We start from the raw sequence: 27,537 nt of genomic DNA on the forward strand, positions 1-27,537 counted from the left end.
ATAGTAGGTCTATCCCAATTGCAGAGTATTTTTTTCTATCCCCTGTCCTAAAATTTACTGGTTGTTGAATGTAGCTACGTAGCAGTACCTAAAATTACATTGTTTTTGAATATGTACAGCCTCACAGCAGACATCCTTGGGACTTAGATGTTAGTTGCATTTGAACAGCACGTTTCATTTTTTATACTGCATTTATTTTTTTCTTAATTGATCTATAGAAAGTAGAAATGAAGAAAATACAGTCAGAAAAGGTACAAACCACAGAAGAATGGCTAAGAAACTACAGTTTAGAATCCTTGAAATTAACATTAGAACATCTGATGAAAGAAGGCAATGTTATTTCGTAAGTATAATGTTGCCCTTTAATTAGTCCTGATTTGTGTGTGTCTCTGATGCTAATTATGCATAGTGTTCCAGGGATTCAAGAAACGGTGTTGAAGGGGTAGAGTTTACAGAGGAGACTGTTACCGATTTTGAGTCCAGACTTTCTGAGTAAGTTTTGATCTTGTTGATAATTTTGATACTAACTGATACCATATCCCTGTCCTTCTTTAGGTGTTTACAGATGCTTTCTTCAATCCTAATTTGTTATCTCTGTGAATTAAATCAATATTAAATCCTTTCTGTTGAGATTCAAGGCAGGCGATGATTACGTGTCAGTATAGCTGAGGTTTTTTATTTGAGAGGGGGAAGATGCCTATCAACAAAGTTTTGAAATGAAGCAGTAAGCTGATTTTTGTAAGGCAGATAATGAATTGTGTTTTTTGCAGGTAATACTAATATATGTGAGTTGTGTTTATTGCAACTTACAGTAGTTTCAAATCATGTGTCCAGTTACAAAAGGCAGTATTGCTCGGTTTTCTGTTCAAGGAATGGAATGTTGAAAGTAGTTTGAATTGGAACCAGGGGGGAAAAAGCCTGTATAGCAGATATATAGAAAACTGTTAACTACCAAATGAATTTTAAGTGTATAAAATGAAGAAAGCTTAAACTGAGGAAGACATTTAATGAATAGGTTCAATAACCTGTACAGTAATAATTTTTGTGGTCTTCACAATATTTGTTAGACTGTTCCTAGAAGTGCCATTACTTCAGCATACCTCACTATGTCAGTCACGAAGATCCAGAATCTTAGAAGGTTCCTTTTCAGTACTCTGCCATCTAAACAAAGTCTCAGCTAATCTGGTTAAAAAAAGTAGCTTTCATGTTTCAAGGCAAAGATTTTTTCCTACTTTGAAGTGCTGATTAAAACCTTTTATTCTCCAAGTTGTAAAAACAAAGCACTGGGTGTTAAAAATAAGTTGGTTAACATAAAGCAATGTTTGGGGACAGCAAGTATTTTGTTTTACCTCAGTTTATACCTATTTTAAAATTAAATGGTTGAAAGTTGTGCTGCAACTAGTCCAGAACTTCAGTGAATGTGCTGCCTTCCAATCACAAAGTTGTATTTCATGAGTGTCTTAAACCATTTAAACAATTGTGTAGTTTACATTAAATATATATCCTGGCAATAAGCTATGTGTGATGAACTAGCTCAGTTTTGCCTGAACTTTTTTTTCTTCATGCATACACATGGTGAACATGCCTCTCCTTCCTCTCAGTAGAAAAATAAATAAATAAATAAATAATAAAACTGATAAGAAAACATGTCAGTGATCCATTTTTTCAGCCAGCTAGTTAGTCAATTAAACACTTTAAGGGGAAGAGGTATTTAAATGGTTAGCCCTGCAACCACTATTTATATAAATGCTGAAAACAGTATTTTTAAAACGTGATTTTGCTTCTGCAAGAAAAAGATATGATAAAGACAAATTGTGCAATATTACATTGATACAGAATGCAAAAAAATGTCTTGGCTAAAGCTGTGCTATGCCTTTTGTCAGGGTGATTGAACTTTATCAGCAGCGAATTCAGTGGCTGTTGAAGGACAGCAGAAAGGTAACTTTAACTTTGCAGGATATTTTTAGAAGGGAACTCTTTATAGTATTAAAGAATAAATTAACCTTTGAATGCTGGTAAAAAGTGGCCTCCAGAAAGGTTATGTATTTTCATTATTTACTGGTTCACGTTATATGCAGCGCTCCTTATCTTGACAATTTATTACTTTTGGTGATCTTTCATTGGTATGTGAGTTTTTTGCTTTCTAGATTTGATCTTTTTTTTAGCAATCTTAATCAGGGCCTCTCAGCGCCACTTAAACAGTAGCAGACAAAGGGGAGCTTAACTTCTGACTGGAATGCAGCTGTCTTTCAGTCAAGCGGGCCCTCTGTTGCTGGTTAATTACTTACTGTGCCTAGCAGTGCTAATGGTCAAAAATGGGTAAAGACATAACTCCCTCTCAGAGAGGACAGGGAAATGAGCAGCATCCCAAAATTCAGCTTCCACAACATGGCTTGATTTAACCTGACCAAGAAGCTATACACGAAGTCGTGATTTTATAGTCCCAAATGATGAATACGTTGTCTTGGAAGGGAGGCAATGTGACTCAATGATAAGGATAAACTGTGAGGCAATAGTACTCTCCTGTTTTCTTGTCTTTGTCACTGTCTCATTTTTGTGCTAGAGAGCCTAAACTGAAAGTAAATATGTAGTATTTGAATTTACCATGGCGTTGTACAGAACAAACAGAAACATTTTTGAACTTTAGGTAAGCTTAATATTTACAGTGACTTTTCTTGTTGAAGGTGTTTGGCCTTGTAAAAGGTACCAAAGTTGGACTTGTGGTTGATGTGTCTGATATGAACTACAAACCTCGACTACTGGATTTTCAGAAAGACCTTTTGGTAAGTAATAGCAAAGCAGACTTTGGCTATAGTAACATAATAATCAAGCCTCGGAATAACTACAGGTAAAGAACTAAGGGGAGGAAAAATCTGCTTGAATTCATAGAGTACAATACAGTGGAACTTTTCTGTAGTAAGAAGTATTTTTTAAATGTCTTTGGAATTACAGGTTTTGTTACTGGAGTTTGTTTGGATCTAGACATTGCCTACTGTAATAATATCAATTTTTATAAGTTTCTCAGTGCTTGTACCAGCATTCTCTAACATTCTAAACTTGACTAACAGAAACAACTTCAGAGTGAGAACCAAGATGTACACAAAGCTATGTATATTAAATGTAGGTTTTTTATGCCTGTATGTTTTGTCGAAACAAGATGCACATCACAATTTTGGTCAAAAATTTGGTGAGTTAATTGCTTCCCAAAGTCCCCAAACAAACTTATCCTTTATTGTGCCTTTTTCTTTTATAAATGTTTTACAGTAAGGAATGTATCATGTAGCTGTTTTACTCTAATTTTGAAACTTTGTCTGTAGAACTTCATTTACTGCAATCAGAAATTATTTAAAATTGATTTGTATTTTCTGCATTTTTCACTTGTGCATTTTAAATAAAGCTGCTTTAAGAAAACTCAAATTTGGTTGGCTTAGCCCTAATGCCTGATCTGTTGTTTAGCCCTATCCATGAATGTATTATATTCAACATTTTCTGTAATTTATTGGTGGGTGAGCATGCCCCTTCTAGATCAGTATGTTCTATTTTATATGGACATCAACTGAAGAGAAAAAAATACCAGTAGAACAAGTATTCCCTGCCTTCATTAACAAATTGGCTAGTTTATCAAAAGTTTGCAGGTTTTGTTTGAGTACTCCTTAGGAAATACTTTAATCTGTATGACTTCCTTTAGAAGCTTTTCTCTGCGGGAGCTGAAAACATTACTGCAACTACTCTTAGTAAATTTCTGGTTTTATTCTTTTACATAATAACTACTAGTAGCAGCATGGATAGTAAAGTATTAATAAACTTTGTATTCATTAGTGTTTAATAGATGAACAGCTGTGTTATAAGAAGCAATTGTATTGCCTCTCATTTGGTACAGAAATTTCACCTCTGTGGGAGAGTCCAAAAACCATCAATGTTCATGTGTAAGTAATTTACTTTCTCTGTAAAATAAAGGTGTTTCAGACAATGTCTTTGTGTAATTAAAGCAATCTCCTGGAGATAATAATTAACAGGCATCATCTTGTGCCTGTTGTGATTCGTAAGAGGGAAAAAAAATGAATTTTAAGTGCAGTTGGTGATTTCACACTGATTGTTCATATATAAAATATCTTAGCAGCCCCTCTGGTTTATAGTAATCTTCATGGTCCATTTTATTCAGTAACTGCAGATAGAGTGTGCATATTCTTTTTTTTTTTTCTCTCCTATAGGCTACATGAAGCAAGACAGTGGGTACAGCAGCTGGCCCCTGGTGGAGGCTGCAATTTACTGAAAGCCTTAAAACATGTCTTTACAATGAAAAAGCTGAATTCTCTGGTTATTATTGTAGGAAGCTGGTAAGTCCATTATTTGTTCTAACAACCAGTTTTAACAGAATCGGTACAAGAATATGAACTTGATACAAAAATAAATAGAAAATTTAAGTTTCAAGTCTTACATCTTTTAAGTTGGTACCACTGAATTTCTTTAATAATTCTTCCCACTTTTGCTATTTATAAATCTGATCTCTTCTACTATAAAGTTACTGTTTTCATTTGCAGATCAGCTAATGCAGTAATCTTCCGAGAGTCTGTTAGCTCTAGTGTTACATCAATAAAAATTCTTCAGTGGATCTCACTGAAAGGGTCCACATTTCTGGGAAGATTAGATGAGTAGCTAGATTTTGCTGTAAATTAGCATTAAACTTTGGAAGGTAGTCTTCACTCTGTGGTCTTAGTGGTGCTGGTGGAGAACTTGAAATGTGTGGTTGATTACAAGAAACCAGTCAACAAGCCCTGCTGAGATTAGGTAAATTATGGACTGGATTCTTCAGTTCTACTGTTGTAATTTGAAAACTTGCCGTACTGGAACCATGATACAAGAAAAAGGCTGCAGTAAGGGCTCTGGGATTTTTACTGTACTCTGTATTTATATATTGTATTTATTTTAAAAGTGCAAAAAAGGGATGGTGTAAGCTTGGCAAGTTGGATATTTGAGTTTATTGAGATTACATTTCAGCTAATTTACTGAATACAAAGTGCTCATTTAAAATGTTCCAAGTTTTGCTTGGGTCTACTTTGAACAAAAAGCAGAAGTTTATAGTATGTACAAGTGAAAATTTCAGTAATTTCTGTCCCTGGCAGAAATGTAGCTGGAAGGAAAGCCTTTTATGAGCCATGGAGAGCCACCAAAATTCCAGGAATGAAAGCTGTGGGGGTCAGTAAATTCTAATCACAAAGCAAAGTTTTGCTTTATTTGGTGCCTTTGGAAAGCAGTGGACATACACTTAAGTAAATACACTTGAACATCTGTGTTGAAGACTTTTCTATTGAAGTTTGTTGAAGGGGCAAAAACATAATTCCTGATTTTTAGCTTCCATGGCTTGAACAACTTAGAACTCACTTCATCCACAGGTCATTATGAAGCAAAACAGAATCCTAGTGCTCTTATTAACATTCAGATTTTCAGGACAGACTCAAACTCCAGTAGTTGTACCTCAGTAATTGTTGAAAGAGGAAGGGGAGGTCAAATTTCTTTCTCCTTACTGTTGTCTTCCATTTCTTCTACAGTATGGCCTTTCTCCCCACCCTGTTTGATTGCTGTCATTGCTAAGATCTTCTTCTTTTTTTCCTCCTTGTTTATTTATTTATCAACATCAGCACTGATCAGCCTTTGGAAATACTGGCTGACTATGCTCAGCAATGTATGCTGGGGAGAAAACTTCTGGCTCATGTTGTTATATATGATTGCAGCAGTCCTGCTGCTCTCGTAAGTAATTGTGTTGATACTCACTTCCTCCAGTGTCCTTTCATTTATTTCCTATCCAGCTGCAATGTCTTCTCTCATATACTTTGTGGAGATGCTAAACTACTCATTAAAGACTTCCTGATGTAGAGTTGTATTTTCTTTAGAGCAGATTTGCACAAATGAAGTAACTTGTTTGGAGCATCTGTTTATTCATCTTGGTTCATACAAAACCACGATGTGAAAAAACAGCATACGATTTAGAAGTAAATGTGGGCAGGGGAAGCAGAGCCTAATATTTATACTTCTTGACTTCAGTGATATACTTTTGATCTGACTAGCACAAGCCTGCCTTCACAGGAAGTAACTGGCATTTTAATGCAACGAATAAACTTATAAATAAACACACTGAATGAAATTGCCCCTTATTACCTGTTTTGTAAATGTCTTTACTGATTTTTTTCAGCCATGCTCTTAAAGTAGAAGTGAAAACGTCTCCTATTTTAAAAAACAATGGAAACATCTTACTTCTTTGGCTTTCTCGCTACGTGTATCTTAAAAGATTTCTTCTCTATCTCTAGTTGAGAATTGAATACTAACAACCCACGTTATCAAAAGAGATTACAAAATTGGAGTAATTATTTTTCTTCCTATTTATATATGTAGGCAGTTCTAAAGAACCTTGCAGAACTTGTAAGAGGCCGTTATCATTGCTACTCTTCAAAGGGGGAGGTAGGTGACAGCCAGAGAGGCAAAGGATTTTTCTCCCATCTATTTGATGATTCTTTACTCTTAGAAGGTAAACTACTTATCATCTGCATAGAAGTTTATAGCAATACCTGGTTCTAAAATTCTTGGTCTGACAAGTGCTGAGGATGTGGTCAATAAACCTGTGGTTAATTCTTCCTGTGACTAAAAATGTTTTTGTAAATTGCAAATATTTCTCACTGACTCAAAGCTGATGAGTAAGATGAAACTAGTGATATTGTACACTGACTCAAAACAATAATCAAATGATATATTTTTTTGAATAACTTCTATATGTAGTGTGTTGGGTACATTTATGTTCTGTTCTGCAATGCCAGGCAGTCTTATATGAATGCATATCCATCAAATAAGAAAGCTGTGCTTAGCTGGTATTTGAATAGCAGTTAACTTATTTTCTCCCCCTTTTTTTCATATATACAGATTTCTGATAGTAGTGATCTTTATCTGCTACTTCAAGAATGCCAGAAGGCTAAGGATCTGCTCAGGAGTATCAAACAAAATTTTCAAAGGCGAATTGGTGGCTCACTTACCAGTAGAATAGCAGATGTACGTGTATATATTTTGTTTTCAAATGTACTTTGAAGTATTAGAGGTAGAATTTCTTAGCATTCACAATATAAAAAAAAAATGAATGTGATTACTTGGATATTGTGATAAGTAAAGCCTGGATATTATATTTTGGCCATCCATTGGAAGAGCAAAATAAGGCTAAAACTAGCAAAGGAGACATTTTGCTAGATGTTCTCCAAAATGTCTTTTCTTCAATAAAATAAATTCAAAGTGCTCTTGATGAACTTTGGATGAGAAAGTAAAAGAATCTCCTGTGATTTTTCCTCTTTTTATGGAGTGTTTGGAGAATTTCTAGTTCTGCTTTGTTTTGATAGGTTATTTATTTGTATTTTTCTTTGACCCTGTGCAGATGGTCTTAAATGGAAATATGCATCTCTCTTTCACCTTACTCTCATCTCTGCACATCCGTAAGCCTCGAATTTTAGAAATTTGCTGAGTTCACATATGATTGACAATCTTTCATGCTAAAAATTTTGCAGCACTGTTCTACAAATCTATGGCTGTGGAGGAATTTTTATATCAACAAAATAGTCTCTGTCACTACTCTGTCACTACTGTGTGAAAGCAATTGTGTGAAGTGGACGTTTGCTTTTAAATAGGGAGTGAAATTTTCCATCAGGTGGCCTTGTATGTCTGGTCACCCCACCTGAGACATTCCAGGTTGGAGGCATACTTGTCATCTGTGAATAATATTTCTAGCTCTGTTCCCTCTCATCCTGCCTTTTGGGTGTATCTAGTGAAAGTGCATAGACTTATCTCTCTTCCAACCTCATGATTACTAAAGACCATATAGACTAAACAGGGAACAGAAGTTATCTAGAAAAAACTTAGAAGGTCCTATATCCCCAAATAAAAGCACATCATTTCAGAAACTTACTAGTCAAGCCTTCTGTATGAAAAAGCATCTCCACAAACTTCCATCCACTCATAAAAGCAAGGTCTCTTACCCATTTTTAAGTAAGAGTTCTAATGCCTCACAGGAGTTTGTTGACTTGTTTCCATTGGTGTGAATGGAAGTAGAATGTGTTTCATTTTGACTCTATGCTTGGACGAGTAGGAAACGGAGAATGATTTGGTGTGTGTATAATGAAGATCTTTTTCTGCCTTGTCTTAGAGAAACAACTGGCTGTTTTCCAGCCAGTACATATGACCATGATGTTTTCATTTCCCCTGCGGATTTTTGCATTGTGGCCAATACAGTCAATTTAATGGAGCACTGTTCCACAAAACCTATTTGTTGGAGAACCAATGGTAGCAATTTTTGAAGTATTTTGATTATTGAAATCTCAGCACTCCAGTGAGCATAAGTAAAACAAATATTCTATGCTGGATATTTAGTATTAAGGTGGAGAAAAAAGTATACTAAAACTTGTGTTTTTCTTAAAATCCATTTTAGGTTTCCACAGAATTTGCAAATACAGCAACTTCCAGCTTCCTACCAAAGCCTCCAAAGCATGAAGGACCATTAGTTATTCAAACACCATGCTTCCTGGCCAAAACTTCAACAGACTGGTTAAAGACAAATGGATTGAAAGGTAGCACAGAAAGGAAAGCTTAACAGGTATGAAACAGGAATTAAAGATGGAAAACATGTTTTATTTAATGTCTTTGTTCCTTGCTGTAGCTAAGAAGTTAAACCTTTATCAAGTTTTGGCTCCCAATGCTTTCTCTCCTGTGGAAGAATTTGTACCAATTCTTCAAAAAACAGTATCATCAACTCTGCATGAGGCAAGTGATGGGGACCTGTTTCTTCTTTTTTTTTTTTTTTTCTTTGTACTGCTACATTTTTCCAACTAAATTGGTGCTTTATGAGATAATGAAATCCTGCAGGCTTTAACTGAAATTGGAGTTGTGTATTCAAACCAGATGCTTATATTATTCTCAAAAATAACCCAGGAAGGAATTCCATGCTAATGCAGCCTATAGGTTTCTGTAAACACGTAAAATATTATTTATCTTTCTAGAAAGTGATGATGCAGTTTGAATGGCATGATGGAACTATGAAAAATATCCATGTTGACCTGCCAGTATTATACAACTATCAGGTGAGTTGTCTGTAGTGACATGGCTTCATCAGGGCTGGATTACTATCTAATTATTTCATGTGAATTTCCATGTTACATAAGTACTGCAGGGATTCACATGCAGACAGCTGTCCATGCAAGTCTGCAGCCATCTGGCTGGATTTGGGACCTAGCTTGATGTGGTAGTGAGGAAGAAGGGTAAGTGAGAGAAGAAGTTCATCAGTGATCTCATAATTTATTTATTGCTTATAAATATAGCAACGTGCATTTTGTGATTTGTGTATAAGGGTGTATTTACGTTATTTTACCCATACCATATATATGAATCTTTTAACCTGTACATTGAAAGGATATGGTGGAATAGAGGACTCTTCCTTGCTTTAACAAAACTATCCCATTTTATCTTAGTTTAATCATTAAAAAATAAATTTCTATTTTCTCTCTTTGGAGGTCAAACAAGTCTTATGAAAAAGAATGGCTAATTGTTACTGGCTAGGCCAAGAAGGACTCGAGGCATACAAGAAGAGCATTTTAGGAAGTACTGTAGCAGCAAGTGTGGATGATTGTTACATGAAATAAAAGTTGTTGCATGGTATGAAAGGTTATGCACAAAGGCATTTATAGCAGCAAACAAGATTTAATCAGGAATTTCCCTGTTCTTATTGAATTCACCAGCAACACCATCTACAGCACTGTTTGTGAAGCTCTCTTCTAAAGCTTCCCTCTAGAATGACACCAAAGATTTAATTACTGATTGCGTTGCCTCAGGTTAGAGCAGCTCTTTATTCCAAAAGGTGTTCTTCATTTGTGTTAAGCACAACTGGAATTCTGTTCAGTCTGAAGAACAGATTAAGATTGATGTCTAAGACAATGCTCTAACATGTCTTCTTACTTTTTTCCTTCTGCCTCCTTCCAGCTGCATTGCACATTGTTTTCCGACATCCCTCACATTCACCTTAAGTTTCTGAACTGGCTGCACAAACTTATCCAGTTTTGCATTTGCCTTCAGCCTGGTTGGCAGTTGTCAGACTTTCTTCAAGAGGATACCAAGGCCGTTACTAGAGTTTTCTGTTCAAGCCTGTATATGAATTAAGAACATTATTAGGTTAGGGAGTTTTAGATTTAGATTAGGATTTTTAGATATTTGCCACTGACGATATTACTGTATAGGTAGTCTTAAAACTACTGTCATGCCAGGAGAACTTTTACACTGCATGGGATATTGAAGATCTTTGAGTACTCCTGTGAGTGTGGAAGAAGTGGAGATTATATATACAGGTAACACAGTGAAGGCAGATGGAATTCTTACAGGCAGTAGTGATTCTTGAGCATTTCCTCCTTGGTAAGAATGCAGAGTACCAGAGAGTAGAAGTTTAATGAAATAGAAGCTGCCTGGGGATATTGGTAGTCAAGATGTTATATAGTGGTTTGTTCTTTTCTCTTTGCTCTCTTCCATACTACTCTGCTGAGGAAGGGCTATGAGAATGCTGCCAGGCAGGACAAATATTCCTTTAAAATGGAGGAGGGATAAGAAATCTGTAGAACTCCATTTTGTGGTCTGACTGTAAAGTCTAACTGGCTGACATGAAAACAGCATCTGATTTTTTGATTCCTGGTAGATATTCGTATTTTGTGCACCAAAACAGTGCTATGTTGTAGTTGTTTTCTGAATTTCATGTCCTTTTCTAGATTGATTTGACCTCATGCATGTAGTGCATGCATATGCTTGAAAAGGTCATACTCTGTAGAGTTTGGTTAAACTGCCCTAATGTCTTCAAATTGATATTGTGTTAAAGAATTATATGTTTTTAGTTGAAATGATCTGTTAACAAACTACTTAAAATGCTGTTGAAGAAATTGTAAGCTTTCTATATTTATTCATAGAAACTCCTTGCCAAAATGGTAAGAATCTATGAAAAACAAATCGACTGGCTGTCCGTTGCTAGCAGAAGAATATGGGGAAATGTTTATGAAAAGAGGTATGGTATTCTGACAATTGTATTCTGTATATTGGTGATAATTCTCATTTGTCAACCTTTCCTTTTTGTGTAAGTGAGCACTCAGGAATGCAGGGCAGAAAAAAATCATATGCAGAAGTGGTAATTGCAGATACAACCAGTGCAAGCAATCCGTGTTTGACAACTGATGCTGATACTCTTGTATTTAATAATGTAGTGAATTTACTGAATCTAATGATTGTCAGTTAAGAAAACTGTGCAATTTCCAAGAAACAGGATGAGGCTCTTAAATTTGAGTTATCTAGGGACATCTTCTGTCTTAAATCACATACATGTACAAACAGAAACTGCTGTTTCTGGACAAATGTAGTGTTTACATCAGGTTTCAAACCATGCTATTAGTATTTATACCAGAGTATTTCTTCACATCCTCTTATGGATTCTTATCAGAAAATGAATTTCAACTTACCAACTACCTTCTGCCTCCACCACTTAGTAAGGTGCATTCAAGTGCCAGATGACAAATGTCAGTGTAGATATACCAATTAAAAAAAAAAAAAGTTTTCTCTGAATTTGTTTTGAGATCTGTACCTAACTTTGTTTGAGGATCATCCTCAATAATAATAACAACATTTATTTACATTGTGTCTGAGTCTTTACCAGAGGTTTCCCATCCAACATCAGTTGCATAAATGCTCTTATTGTTTGGTTTACAAACTTTGAATATGAAATTTCGGACAAGATAGCTGAGGCCTCTGTTACTAGAGATCTCCTCATCCATTCATTAAGGACTGAATTAGCCCTTCTGGTCCATCTGATGATTGTGTTGTGTTGGGAACTCTTGTCCCACTGACTGTCTATCACATCTGCGATTCTTTTCATAACCACTGCTCCCAAGGTATCCCCTGTCTGTTAACACTGACCATCCTGCATTGTGTTTACAAGCACAATCTCATATGTGACCATACTGAAGGTGATCATCATTAATACTTTTCTTCAAAATAGGTAACGCTTACCAGATAACATCAATCAGTCGATACCTGAACAGCCTGTCTATCATGGACTTACTGGGAGAAAACATTCCATTTATCTTTGGAATGATATTATATGTTTGTTGAATGATGGTTGGAGAAAGAAAAATGAACTATCCAACAACTCTTCTTGTTGGATAACACCCACATGTTTCAGCCATGTTCTGGGTATTCAAGTACAGAGAAGAAAGAGGAGCTGTTCAGGGTTCAACAGCCAATATAGCACTACATGTGCCAGTACCCTGATTACTGTACAGCTTAAGGAAGACAGATTTTTTTGTTATTGTTTTAAAAAAAAAAACTCACCTGATGTTCTGCAGGTTATTTTTTCTTATATAGATTGTCTTTATTTTTATACATAGCTAGAAGATGCTTTTCTTGGTGAGCTAAAGATTGCAGTGAAGATTTAAAAAATGTAATTAAGTTCTTTTGACAAATAACATGTTTCTTACACAGGGTGGTTATACTTGTTGATATATCAGCGACAAACTCTATGTACATCATCCATATCCAACATTATTTGCGACTTTTACTTGAGGAACAAATGTCAGATAAGGATTACTTCAATATTATAGCGTAAGCAGCTATTTAAGACTATCTTTTAAAATACTTTTAACTTTGCAATGAGAGAAGGATGCTGATAGACTAGTTACTAATGGGCATGGTTTAGATTACTGGTAGTATTTCAGATTTTATGATGAAGTAATTTCAAGAGGAACACTGATATAACTTTATTGAATAGATTTATGGACCAGATGTAGAGACCAAATTAGTAATTAAAAATCATTTGCGGGGGGGGAGGGGCACTGAAACTGATTGAATCAAATTCTCTTTCTGTTATTTTGTTCATAACAACAGTATCAATTCACATGGCAGAAACTTTTACTAGATGAGGGTTTTGGAAGTGTCTCAGTATTACTGAGAGTGCCCTTTAAATTTTATAGTAACTCCAACACTTCTTTACTGTTAATAGTACTAAAAATCCATACTCATGTTGGTAGTGAGAAATACATGGCACAACTGCTGAACAGCAGCTGGGCAGGTTCCTGAATAACAGGCAAAAGAGAGACAACAACTTGTGGAGTTCCAAATTTGGTAGGAGAGGAGAGCAGAGTCATGAAGGCAGCATCTCAGTGTTACTGGTTTGGGGTATTGAGGGTGTTTGGTTTTGTGGGTGTTCTTTTTTTTTTTTTTTTTTTAATTGCAAGCCTTTCTGTCTTCTGCTGAACTTTTACTAGCTCATTAGCATCCTGTTCAAGAAAGAAAAATGCAATCTGGCCTGCTGCTTTGAAATTCTGACAACCCCTGAGTGATGGATAAATTGGAATAACTAAATGATTTGAAACAGAAAATTTTACCTCTTAATAACCCAAACCATTATTTTTTTTTTTAAAGAATTCATTCAATCCTTTTCTTTGTTCTATGAAAATTAATTGCTATTATATTTCTGTAAAAGATTTGGGAGTGACATTGTGCCTTGGCAGCTGGAACTAGTTCCTTCTCAACCAGAAAACTTACAAAAAGCTTGGAGGTAGGATGAAATAACTTTCTTATACTTCTGAATTAAGTGAACATAGATATCATAAAACAGACGTAACAGAGAAACATAATTAACTGGTATTGCAAACAGTTTAGAAAATTGTTATGTTTACCATATCACAAAAATAATTTGACATGAACTGTTCTACAGTGATTGTTTATGATGGTTTGTTGTGAAAGCAGTGTCATAAAGTTCAGTATGTCCTAGTGACTTTGTATTTCATGTGTATCCAGAATACATATGTACGTGACTAGAGAAGTTTTTAAGAAATGCACAGGTTACATGAAGAATTTAAAACTATTTCAAATTCAGTTGAGATCTGGAATTTAAACCATGTTTTTCCCCTCATACACTGGAACCAAATCCCACATTTCTCTGTGGAATTATATCTTCAGTGGTTTCATTATACATCTGTGGTTTTCTTTTATTCCTGTCAGTTCTGCTCTTACATTTTGTCTTCATCTCTGTGCTTCGAATCTTATCTTAAAAACTACTTTGTCATGGTTGCAATACAGAAACTAGAACAAGTGATTTGGATCCTTGTATAATCTGGTTTTACTGGATGTCATTGTCAAAAATTTCAGACTCCAGAGCAGTGTTAGTAAAGATTCTTAGTTTTCTTACTGCTTTATGCAGAAACAAAAGCTTTTCTAGATTAATTCTTCGAACTGTAAACTTATTCTTAGGTGGGTGTTGAGCTTGCAATGCAGAGGGAGTAGAAATTTCATGAGTGCTCTCAGGCAAGCTGTTGAAGTAGACTTCAAATATAAAGATAAACACAAATCACAAGGACTTTACCTCTTGACTACTGGAATACCTGATCAGGAAACAGTGAGTATCATCACAGGTTTTACAGCTCTTCTGAAAGTTCCTATCAGAATTAATCTCAACTGTATTTATCTTTTTTTTTTTTCTTTTGGTCACTTATTATAGCTTGTTGGTGGAATACTTCTCCTTTACTTATCTAAGCCAGCACAAATGTTGGTATCTCAGACCCTTCTTTCTGCAGTCACTATTTATGTGTTGGAGGTAGTAATTATTAATAGTATGTGAATCAGAAAACTCTAGAAGTGTTGTTAAGCTCTTTGTCTCACTCCAGCTGTGGCTATCATTTCACTGCATATTTCTTAATTTGAAGAAGCCCACTCAGGTTTTTGTATTATATCATTTCCTTATGATATAATGATATAAAAGCCACAGATAATTTTACAGTGAAATTTCATCGTATACTATATAGAAACAGCTTCTATTTTTAATAACAGTAGTCAGCTGTTTGGTTGTATTTTCACAGTGTATGTGCTCTGTTGCTGTTGAGCCACTTGCACTGCTTAGAACTTCCGAACTCAGAGTAGTCTAATTGGCTTAACTGTGTGTGTACCGTAGGCCTGTCTTGACTTTGTTATTAAACTTCTGGAAATTCTGGGCAAACCCAAGAAATTGTTAAAAGCCTACGTAGAAAACAAGAGAATGACAGATGCATACAGAAAGTCCAAATGAATAATTTCCATCCCTACTTCTTTGCTACAGTGCATGGGTAGCTTGAAGACCATCACCTTGTGGTTTTGATTCTTATAACTACCCCAACTCAATTCTTGGTTGGTGTTGTCACTAGTAATAACAGCATTAGCTTTTGTGTATATACATGATTTAAGGATGCATTCAGCTACTCAGGGTGTATTCCTGCACTGAATTGCACATGCTGGGCACTGTTTGTTCATCAGTTCAGAAAACAGTGGAATAGATGGAAGCTCATCTGAGGTACAGGGTTGCTACTGATTTTTTTTTTTTTTCTTTGCAGCACTTAATCAGTACCTATGTGGCTGAGGCTTGCAGAGGTTTTGATTTGCAGCTTCATGTCTGTCTGTTCAGTGTAATGGAAGATGTTGACTCCAGTGGGATTATTCCAGCCCGCTATGCTAACCCAACTGAAACTGCCATCGCTTTTAAAGAAATAGTACATGCAGCCAATGGGAGATTTCATTGGTTTGGAGAAGCAGGTATGTGAAAAAGAAAGCCAGCACTTAGTTCTTTTTCATTAAGCAAATAATATACATTAATGTATTTTCCCCCAAACAAGTTGTTTAGTTTTTAGGATGTGATAATACTACACTAGTATTGAGATATAAACAGGTCTTAGTTTGATTAAGGCTTTTAGCTGTCTTGCAGAATATTATAATGAATCATTAATGCAGGAATTTGTTTTTTTTCTATTAAAATTCACTATTTTCTACTAGATATTTTAAGGTATACAATTAAAATGTGTTTACTAATGTAGTAGGTCCAAACTGCCTGGACCTACCGGAAAAGAAGGCTTTCTGGATCTTTTCATTGATATTTGACATGTTCTACAAATTGTTGTATACTTTATATATATAATATTTAAAAATGCTGATTAGCATATATTTGGTTATCAGGTATTTTTGAAAGTGATGATATCACTGTTATTGTGTCTGAAATTGAAAAAGCAAACAACTACTCCCAAAAGGTATGAATTATATATCTTTTTAAATTCAGTTTTTCTTCAGAAAAAAAAATCCACAGTGTTTGTGTAGCTGGCATTGCAGAAGATTGGACAAAATGAAAACCCTTGTAAGATGGGGAGGAATGCTCTAGAATGTGAGAGTTGTCACTGTAGAACAAACATGGAGTAGAAAGCAATTATACAGTAGCACTGCAGTGAATGATGTTGGACTGTCTGTGGTTTCCTAGCAAATACAAGGAGTTTACGACTGAAGCAATTCTCATCTTTGTGGCTAACCCTGTGATGAGTTCTTCTCAAGTAGAATTAATTGTTCATTTACTCCTACAAAGCACAGCAGAGGGAGTGTTACTGCGTTATTGGCACAAAAGTGTACTAAAGGTGTAGAACTAGACAACCTCTCTCAATATTAAATGTACTTTTTCTAAAGTTATCCAACAAATTTGCTGAGGCGGTGCAGCCAGACTGGCATTATGACAGCTGTTTCTTATAAAAGTGTGATGAGAAAGATATACACAGTGAGATTATCTGTCCAGAGGTCATAGCAATTTGTTGAATGCAAGTCTGAGACAAAAATCTGTTGTTGGTTTGTTTGGTTCTGTTTTTAAAGAAAAGTCAATGGATACTTAATAGGATCTTGACATATTTGATATTATAGTTTAATGGTTGAATGTATTAGTTTCATCTTCCTCCTATTTGTTCTGGTTTTGATGCATGTAGCATTGCATTTTCTATTAGAATGTTTGCTCAGACCACAGAGGTTTTTCCTCCTGTGTGTTTGAGCAAGCACGGTACAAAGAAGTTAGAGGCGTTAAGCATTACCAGATTAGTACTTTTTCTATTTGTATTATTTACTATAAAAATAATAAATACAGGGTGTCTGTCCTTGAAATGTCATTTACTTAAATTTCACGTATATGAATTACTGAACAGTGTGAACTTCCATTTCAGTGTGCATTCTTAGTGGAATCCTTAAAGCAACGTTCAGGAAATCAGTCTGCTAACCCATTTGTACCAGAAGCAAGCTCAAACATGCTTGTGACAAAAGAGAAAAGAAAGCCACAGAAGCTGCTATCTCCAAAACCCACGGCTCTGAGCCTGGCTAGAATGGTTTGAAATTCTTCAAAGTCTTATTTTTAAGATTCAGTCTGTTTTAATTAGTGACTCTACCCAGCTCATGCTGGTCTTTGTCAAAGAAGTGCTTAGGCTGAAAATTTGAAGGAAGTAAAAACAGTATAGTGACACTACTCTGAATTTACATTTTAATTTGCATTCAAGGTGCTACATAAACAGACAAGTACATCTTAATAAATCCTGCTAATTAAATAGAATTGTAGTAATTAAACAATACTGTAGTATCTACAATTATCTAAATAATTCCTCCTTTGACCTTAAGAAATTAGTGTTTAATACAAGCAAAGGCAAAGTAGAAATGTGTTTTACCAAGTTACTTCTCTTTAGCAAGACCTTCTAGGAAGTACTGAATTTTGTGGTATCCTGTTCATGTATACATGAGACAGCTGCAGTTGAGTAGCATGTCTTTGACCACACAGAGATGTAATAAAAAGCAAGAAATAGGATTTGGGATTTGTTTCCTGCTCCCTGTGCTTATTTCCATTGAGTTATACTACTTCTGAGACCCTTGGGCTTTGCTGATGCTTTCCTCGTTAATTTTGACAGCGTACATGTATGTATCTGTTTTGAGAGAGTGGGCAAATCTGGCCAGTGCTTACCACTTGGGAGTATAAATTACTACTGACCAGTCAGAAGAGACAGAATGAAACAAGAATTAGAATTATTATGAAGGATAGATCCAGTTTTGAATAATTTATGTAATTATGATATGGTTGAAATACTTTTTATTTTTTATTATCTATGCTTATGTAGTATATTAAAGAAAACCACAGTGCAAAGAAATCTTCTTCCATAAGAGTACTGGCATGGCGTCCTACTAGTGCAAAAGCAGAAATTCCACCAGGTCTGTATGGATTAGGAGCTTTTTGTCTTTAGTTTGTTTGGGTTTTGCTTAGAAGAAAGTATTAAATTAGAATTGAGAGATTTTATTTTAATAGCAATTTTAATCTGTAGTCAGAGTGACAGGAGACATTGGAGTTGTTTTTGAAATAATTCTGTATGAGTTTTAGTTGTAATGTATCTAGATTACATATAGGTTGGGAGAGGAAGGAACAGTGCCCACATACATAACTATTTCCAGGTTATTTGATTGAACGTTCATCCTGTAGCAGGAAATGTGTGTGTGGCAGAAAGTAGAGCCCCCCCTTTTGTCATAACTTCGAAGACAATTAAAACATCACTTCTCTTGGTTTTTAATTCACACTCCATTCTTATCAAAGTCTCAACAATTCAGAGATTTATGTTACTAGTTCAATATATAATATTTCTGTTAATATTGTTGTAGCTAATTGTTCTTAATATGCTGCTCTCTTTATGATCCAGCAATGAAAGAAAACTCCAACACAAACATCAGGTTATCTTCAGTGCTCTCTCTTGCAGCTACTACTGGTGTATAGAACAGTTCTTAAATTTATTCTAGTCACTGTTGGTTAATTAAAGTCCAATTCCTTCCTCCCCTATTTTTATAATTTTCCCACTCTTTGTTCTTTGCATCTTTGTTAACATCTGCAGAGGTGTTTTTCTTGTTGTTTGTTTTGTTTTTAATTTTTGCATTAAATTTGGACCTTGATATCTATTGATTCATTGCTAAACAGCAGTGTTTACAAATCTGGATTCATATTTGCATATGAGCTACTGTGTGCAACGACGACTGGCTTTTCTCATACATACTATACTTCTTCTGAGCCCCTAATCTTTTCAGGTTATACCATGTGACATTCCTCCTGATGCTAATTTATAAGTCGTAAAGATTACGGTTCCATTTGTATGAAATGAGCATGACTAGTTCTATAATATGGATTTTTCTTGACCAGTATCTAAGAAAATTAAGTATGTATAATTGTGGCAATAGGAAGTTATGAACTGAAGAACTGGGTTGCATGTCAATTTTACACTTTGCTAAATTAAAAGAGAATTTGTATTTTTTTTATTTGTAGTACAAACAATAAAAAAATGGCCTCAGACTGAGAATAAAAGAAAAGATAAATCAAGGAAACAGACAGAGTGTTCTGTGTCAGTATTCTATACTGATAAAGGAAGAAATGTGGGTATGTGTTGCCATGATATTATTGGTGAAGCCTTTTTATTATCAGTCTTTGTATTATCAAACAGTTTGGATGCAAAGTCGCATATAATCAGTGAGCTTTAAATAGTGAATGGAATTGAGTTTCATTTATCAAGTAGTAGTAAGTGTTTTAATCGTTTTTTGTAAAGTACTTTGAGATCTTCTGGTCAAAGATGTTTTAAGGAAAAATGCCACGAGATAGGTGAATGTAAGATTTTACTTTTTAAGGTAATTTTTAAAGCTAAATGGCTTCTTTAGAAGTCACTTTTTTATAGAAACTTTCCGTTTTTGTAAAATGAAAAACTGTGTGTGAAGTAGTAGGTGTCTTTTTGTTTGGCTTTTTGTTTTGTTTTGTTTTACCAATATGTAACTTCAAAAGGGCTATGAAGTCATGTATGAAGGGCTATGAAGAGGTAACCTAAGGTTCCCAATACTACTTTGTTCATTTTCTTGCTAGGTACAGTATACCGAAAGTATCCAAAGACAACGTGCACAAGAAAGAGCGTTCCCTCTGTTACATTGCCAAAAAAAGAGGAAATCTGTTCAAGCAAAGAGGTATTTTGTTCCTTATCAATAAATAGCCATTTTAGAATTATTAACATGAATTATTTGAACGTGTTAATTGTGATTATGTACAACATGTTATTTAAGCAGTTTTAATATTTACAAAAAAACAAATGCTCCATTTGTTTTTCTTACAAGTGGCTGACTAAGTACAGTATTAAAAAACTTAAACTGGAATTGCCCAGACTGATGTTTGGTCCAAGCTGTACTCACCGAAAGAAAATTGTGGAGTCTCTGCACAAGAAAGTATCAGCAAAATACTGCACTATCTTCCCTAGTGTAGAAGTCAATGTAAGTTTTGCAGATGTCATATACCTACATTGCTGAAATGTTTTATATTTGCTAAAGATAGTACATGATAATCAGTGTTTGTGGAATGCGAATGTAATGTGTGTTTTCCACTTTCCTCCATTATTTTTTGTTCTAAACCACCTTGCTAATAGAAGATTTTCTCTAGCTTTCTGTTCACCACAAAAAATATTTAGTATATTTGAAATGCAAACTGCATGGGATCTTTGGAATGTATGGCAACTCTTCTGCTCATCCAGCATGAATAATAATTTTAAAATTTCTTTGTACGTAAGGCTTTGGAATATCATGAGAGTGGAAACTAGGAAACTAATGGATATTGATTAGTTTGGTTTGTGCAATTGCCAGAGAAACATAGCAAGTTAAGTCCAGGGTATTATTGGTCTATTTTATCTACAAAAAATGTCAGAAGGAATGCAACATAAGCAGCTGTCCAGCCATGTTATATAATTTTGTTGCTCGATGCAACTGGCTGAGATTAGAACTAGGCTTTCCTAATTTGGGTAAACCAGTTATTTAGTAGTGACAGAGCCACAGAAATTTTCTTACACTATTTCATAGAGTTAAAGACAAAAAAAAAAAAAAAGCAAACAACTAATCACCCTGATTTCTGTTGCTGATACTGCATATATAGCCACAGAGCTCATACCTGTTGACGTAAGATGCTTTTGTACAAACTGAATTTTCCAGGGGGTTGTGAAACATCTGCAGGTTCAATCTAAAGAACTGGAAATCTACACTGAACAAATGGAGAAGGTGTTGCAACGCTATCTACAAAGAATACAGTGGCTTCTGTCAGGTAGTGCTGTGCATCTTTATTGTAAAACAGAATTTAAACATTTATAAAATCTTCTTGTCTACTATTTCTGTGAGGTTAAGTCTGAATAAGTGTGGACCTCAAACATGAGGTTCAAAGAGCTATTGTGCCTATTCTGTGATTTGTAACTGCATAATTCTAAAATTCCATTTGTTTGCTTGTAGTTTAAAACTATGCACTGGAAACTAATTTTTCCGTTTCTTTAAAAAATATATATTTTAACAGTGAGCCTTTGTTTGTAGACAAAATATTAATGAAGTGTGAGCTTGACACACAGTTTTAAACAATAGATTTGAGTTATGCCAGCTGCCTCCTTTAACATGAGTTGTTAACCTCAAGCCCAAATGTGGTAGGATAAATGATGGTGCTAATTATTTAACCTTCTAATACATGTTTAATAACTTAATGTCGTAATTGCAAATCATTTCTTGACTCCTTTGCACTAGAAATCTTTGGCATTTAGTATCCAACACTAGGAGCAGGGCAAGACAAAGTATCTAACACAGGGTAGGCCAAAGTTAGCAAGTTCTTTAGTGCAGTTTATGACAGTCATCATAAAAAAGGTCTGTATACTGTAATTGCACAAGAAATGTAAAGGTAAAAGTAAGTTTATTATCAAAATAATTTAAGTTCTGTTTTATTGTTATCATTAACTTATTATTTTGTTGAACTGTTTTTAAAAAATATTTTTATGACAATAAAATAAGACTATAAGAGAATTCAACACCTATGCCGTAGATATACATCCAGCTTGCAGTGAAATAATTATGGCTATGATGCAAAATTTTAATTTTTACACATTGTGTTCATGAATACAAGGTAGATGTCTGTAGTGTTAGAAGCTTTCCATCAACAGAAGAAACACAATCATGTACATACAAAAAATAGCTTTTTGGGTTCTTTTACTAAGAACATGCCATATTTAGAAGTTTAGCATCGCTGCTGGTGAAAAGTATTATGATCCCTCTGTTGCTTATAAGTATGTTTGTTAGGAACTAGTTCATTTTTTTCTGTGTTGCAAAGTAGGAGCTATGCATTTTTAATGCAAGTTGTAACAATTGGCTAGTAATTAATGCTTGATAGTACTAGATTTGTAATAGCAGAAAACTTTTCTATCACTAACCCTTGAACTGCTTAGTTTCCACACAGGTTAGAATTTATTATGTAGTGGTGTGTCCAGAATAACTCCTAAAGACTGAAGGTTTTACTGTATGCTCAATAAAATCTTAATGTTCAACAAAATAAGCCTATGTAATGACACAACATTTGAATGATCTGGTGCAGGAAGCCGAAGATTGTTTGGTACCATTTTAGAAGCAAATGTCTGTGTTTTAATTGATACGTCTGGTTCCATGGACCCATATTTGCCACATATCACAAAAGAACTTGCATCCCTTATCTGGGAACAGCTAAGAAAAAATGAAGTCAGGTATGATAGACTACTGATACAGGCTGAAACCTGCACTACTTATTCTTATGTAATAAGATTATTTAGTAATTACTAAAAATATAGTACTGAAACATAGTATGTTAGTGCATAATATGCACGTGGCATAAATGATTTTACTTTTGTTTTTCATTTTAAGCAGCTTGGAATTCTCAGCTCTAAGATTTGTGCCATGTTTGCCATAGGCTGATGCTGTTTAACGTTTGGGTTCAGCATTCCAATTGACTTTCTGTTGATGCAGAATTAGTTAAACTTTCTGACACTTTCTTATTCCAATAATAGGTTCTTGATTGTTTTTGGTTGTTTGTTTTTTGGTTTTGTTTCTGTTTCAAAACTAGCTTATCCAATGAGATTGATAGTATTGATTAGGTTTAAATATTTTGGCCATTTTTCTCCTCAGGTTTAACCTGCTGAGATTTTCAGAAAATACAGAGAGCTGGAGGGAGTATCTTGTAGAGGCTACTGATAAAACATGTCATGATGCTGTGCAGTGGGTGTCCAAATTCCACGCTCATGGTAATACATGTATCCTTATGGCTTTACAGGTTAGTAAATTATATACTATAGTCTGGAGAAGAAAGAGTGTCTTGTGCTGATCATATTGATAACGTACTATAAAACATTTAGGTAAAACATACTATACAACACTTCTTGTATTCAAAACACCAAATGGATCTGGAATTAAGCCACTGTTCCTGCCCACAAGGCTCAAAAATACAACATTCATTGTTCATACTGAGTTTAGGAAGAATGTGAAATGTCAGTAGTTTCATCAATCTTTGCATTCAAAGAGCCATGGAGAGAAAAAATAGCTAATGAGCAAGTTTGAGCAAGTTTGCTGATGACACCAAACTTGGAGGAGTTGTGGACTCGAATGAGGGTGGAAAGGCCTTGCAGAGGGATCTGGATAGGTTGGAGAGCTGGGCGATCACCAACCACATGAAGTTCAATAAGAGCAAGTGCCGGGTCCTGCACCTGGGACAGGGAAACCCTGGCTGCACGTACAGACTGGGCGATGAGACGCTGGAAAGCAGCCTAGAAGAGAGGGATCTGGGGGTCGTGGTAGACAGCAAGTTGAATATGAGTCAGCAGTGTGCCCTGGCAGCCAGAAGGGCCAACCGTGTCCTGGGGTGCATCAAGCACGGCATCGCTAGTAGGTCAAGGGAGGTGATTGTCCCGCTCTACTCTGCGCTGGTGCGGCCTCACCTCGAGTACTGTGTGCAGTTCTGGGCACCACAGTATAAAAAGGACATGAAACTGTTGGAGAGTGTCCAGAGGAGGGCTATGAAGATGGTGAAAGGCCTGGAGGGGAAGACGTACGAGGAACAGCTGAGGGCACTGGGCCTGTTCAGCCTGGAGAAGAGGAGGCTGAGGGGAGACCTCATCGCAGTCTACAACTTCCTCGTAAGGGGGTGTCGAGAGGCAGGAGACCTTTTCTCCAATAACACCAGTGACAGGACCTGCGGGAACGGGGTTAAGCTGAGGCAGGGGAAATTTAGGCTTGACATCAGGAGGGGGTTCTTCATAGAGAGGGTGGTTGCACACTGGAACAGGCTCCCCAGGGAAGTGGTCACTGCACCGAGTCTGTCTGAATTTAAGAAGAGATTGGACTGTGCACTTAGTCACATGGTTTGAACTTTTGGGTAGACCTGTGCGGTGTCAAGAGTTGGACTTGATGATCCTTAAGGGTCCCTTCCAACTCAGGATATTCTATGATTCTATGATTCTAATTCCTCAAAATGATGGTTATGTACAATTGTGGTTATGATATATTTGGTCTGAGCCAAACATGGATTTTAGAGAAGCAATAGTGGTTAGAATCAAATGGGCATTGAGTGTGATTCTTGAACTTCAGTAACAGGTGAAGGAACTTTTCTTCCATAAAAATTCTTGGTGTAGAAATTAACTAGTAAAAACAATTTAAAACAGAGGCTGAAAGAACTTGCAATTTCATGAGATTTTAAATTTAAATCAGTAAAGAAATTGTGCCCTAAATGAGTGATTCTTGTTCTAGATACCTTTACAGAATCTTCATAAAAATTTTCTGGAATTCTTGGCAAATCAAGTGCAGTAGAATTAGAAGACATGTTTATATTGCAGAAGTGTCCACTGAGCTAATTATCATAGCAAGTTTTCATAATATAAAATGGCTGGGTTCTAGTGAGCCTGATTTTCAGACATTAAGCATCTTTTACTCCCACAACAGTTAACTGAATCTATTTACTTGAATCTATTTAGCTTATTTAAAGGAGTCAGTTTTTGGTGGTGCCCTGCTTTTGTGATTACAGTGCCTTATGCTACAAATTATCTACTTGTTTATTTTTACAAAGTTATATCCTTGATCTCTCATATTTGGTGAAAAGGAAAAGGCAATACTAACTTTCATAATGAAGTGGTAAATATACAGCTGTCTTAAATCATTGGAATAGTGTTTTCATTTTAAAGAATTACTTTTCATATAAATGTTCTAATTATTTTAGCTTGTTTTATGGTTTCAGAAAGCTCTCAGTTTCCAAGACATAGAGGCACTGTATGTATTGACTGATGGAAAACCAGATACCAGTTGCAGTCTGATTTTGAAAGAAATTGAAAGTTTGAGAAAGAAACAAGATATTAAAATTCACACCATTTCATTTAGCTGTGCGGACAGGTATGTGATACTTGATCAAAACAATCATGTGATACAAGATCAAAACAATCATGAAAATTATTAGTTTATTTATTGTCAGAGGGCTGCGTTCTCAGAGCATGCCATATGCTCAGTTCACTGAACAACAGGTTTGAGCTAGGCATTCATTCAGGTGGGAACTGGGCAAGCTGTTCTGACACAGGTAATTGCCACATGGCCTGTATCTCCCACAGCTTGTCCTTGAGAGAACCGCCTTCACACACATGGAGTTGTGATATGCATCCCTAGTCTGCAGCAGAAAAATAATAGATTAGGCTGAATTGGAATAAGGAGCACTGGGAAAGTGTTAGTGCCAGCCATGATGGAGTCTGGGTTGAAAATACATCGGTGGTTACTCTTCTGGAGGGATCTTTGCATGGTCCAGAATTGGAGACCATGCAACAATACCACGAAGTGTGTGCTCTTCTACATTTACCTTCATGGTGGCTGTGTGATGCAGGGAGCAGACAGCCAAACAGACCACTTCTACAGGGTACATACCTATTCTGCCACCTCAAAATGCAGCAGTTGTTGGAGGTCTTAAAGAACTCAGCCGTTGTGGTCTTAAATTGAGACTATTATAATGCTAGTGCTTCAGGACTCTAGAAAGGACTCTAAAATGACACGGCAGTAGAAGTGTGTTATTTAGCATACTTGTAATAAGAATACAATAGCAACTGTATTAGTCGTTGGACATGTTGGACAATGGCAAACAATAGAGGCTTAGACAAGAGAACAAGTTATGGGGCATGCAAAAATGTTACTTCCCCTTATGGTGTCTCCCAGCTTTTGGCTTTCTTACCCTGTGTGAAATATTGTTGCCTTTTCCTTGCCAACCCGTTTTCTTTTTTTTTTTTTTTATGATTCTGTTATTACACTAAACCTCATGTTCAAAAATAACCTGTCTTCGGAGGTAATGATAACTAGGTAGAGTATGTTCTTCATTAGCTCTTGAAGATTAGAAATTATACCGAAATATATAATCATGTACTCCAAACTGCTTGTTTAGTTATCATACTTTTTGAGGAATGCTTAGAAATTGTTTTATTTTTTTTAATTGTTGCTGCTTTCAGAGAAATAATTTTCATGAGTCACTTAACTGCTTTGTTGTTAACAGAGAAGCTAATGAATTTCTGAAGAAGCTTGCGTCCCAAACAGGAGGGCGCTACCACTGCAGTTTTGGAGATGTGGATGGCCAACTAGCAGCACACCGAATGTTGATGGAGGGGTTTGATGATGAAGATGTATGTTAAGTAGTTTGGTTTTGTTAGGCTTGGTTTTGTTTCTCTCCACCTCAATCTTCATCTGTAGTAAAACTGCATTTTAAAAAAGAAAAATCACTAGAAGTAGTAATACAGGACTCAGCTTAAGATATGTTATATTGCAACCAAAAGGAGAAATCCTAATATCTGGTTTTGTATGTCTGCTAGCTGCCTTGGCCAGGTAGCCTAACCTTTGAAAGAAGTATATATAATGCAATTTAGTTTTTGAAAAAGAAGCAAAATAATCCTATCTCTGGACGCTGTTTTTAAGCTAGCTTTAGCTTAAAAACTGTGCCTTTTTATCCTCACTATCTTCTGTTTCATTTATCACTGTAAAATCCTTACATAGCACATTAATGCTACACCAAGAGGCCTTAGTGATTGCCACGGTAGGAAAGAGTATTAGTGAGAATCCAGAGTTGCTCTGCCCCTACCCCTTATAATTCAAAGGCCTCTGCAAGTAGACAGGGACAAGGAGGTGTAGAGCTTTAGCTCAATTAATTAAATTGGTAGACATTGAAAATAATAAGTAGTTGCATGATAAAGCAGAATATTTTAATTCTATTTTTAGGATCCAGTTTTCCCTTACTTTGAAGGAGATGATTTAAAGAAACTTACTGAAGAAGTAGCAAAAGCTAGAAGTTTTTTAAAGCAGGCAAAATCTTTGAGGTGAGTATCAAGAATCTCTCAATAATTACATTTTTAATTCACAAAGTAGAGGCAAGAATATCTGACTGTCAGTATCAGCTATTTGCAAAAGAAATGCTGTTTCCTGTACTGTCAGTTTTAGAGTTTTTTTTGAGGCTTGGGAAAGGACATGCAAATGAATTGTCTGCTTTAGAGAGATTTAGTTTTGCAATCTTATAGTATTAGCAACCATCATAGTAAAGGATCTGAGCGGTGGTCTAACAGTGTGCTAAACTTACAGGCTATTGTTTTTTTCTCAGTTGTGGTTCTTCCATCTCCTATGTCAAAGGGAAATGACATGAAGTTGTTCATCTCCTTGCTGAGTTCTATCACCTACCAAATCTTTGTATTTCTCTTTGTATATATTATGAAAAAATAAAATATCCTTTTTAGTACCTCTTCCTTTAGTCTGACCTCTTATTCTGAAATACAAATTATTTTTTATTTTCTGAAATCTTTATGGACTCCGTCTATCCTACTTTACCCTAAC

General features: G+C 35.5%; 1 protein-coding gene across 2 annotated transcripts; it reads left to right on the forward strand.

Annotated features, from left to right (window-relative positions):
* Positions 1–1,091: 1,091 nt before the first annotated feature.
* VWA3A (von Willebrand factor A domain containing 3A) lies at positions 1,092–26,923 on the forward strand. Of its 2 annotated transcripts, XM_068699246.1 has the most exons (26): positions 1,098–1,938; positions 2,685–2,783; positions 3,820–3,926; positions 4,212–4,337; positions 5,640–5,748; positions 6,391–6,456; positions 6,913–7,038; positions 8,459–8,597; positions 8,687–8,794; positions 9,031–9,107; positions 10,971–11,065; positions 12,532–12,651; positions 13,532–13,606; positions 14,302–14,446; positions 15,414–15,612; positions 16,030–16,100; positions 17,046–17,204; positions 17,982–18,072; positions 19,166–19,276; positions 19,751–19,848; positions 19,996–20,148; positions 20,857–20,965; positions 22,268–22,412; positions 22,831–22,975; positions 24,929–25,080; positions 26,216–26,923. In XM_068699246.1, the coding sequence occupies exons 1-26, from the start codon at positions 1,870–1,872 to the stop codon at positions 26,349–26,351; spliced, it is 3,030 nt and encodes a 1,009-aa protein (XP_068555347.1). In that variant the 5' UTR covers positions 1,098–1,869; the 3' UTR covers positions 26,352–26,923. The 2 variants fall into 2 exon arrangements, with proteins under 2 accessions (XP_068555349.1, XP_068555347.1); XM_068699248.1 differs by lacking the exons at positions 22,268–22,412; positions 24,929–25,080; positions 26,216–26,923 and having other exon boundaries at positions 1,092–1,938; positions 22,831–22,974.
* Positions 26,924–27,537: the final 614 nt, after the last annotated feature.

Source organism: Anas acuta, chromosome 15, assembly GCF_963932015.1.
Source record: "Anas acuta chromosome 15, bAnaAcu1.1, whole genome shotgun sequence".
NCBI lineage: Eukaryota > Metazoa > Chordata > Aves > Anseriformes > Anatidae > Anas > Anas acuta.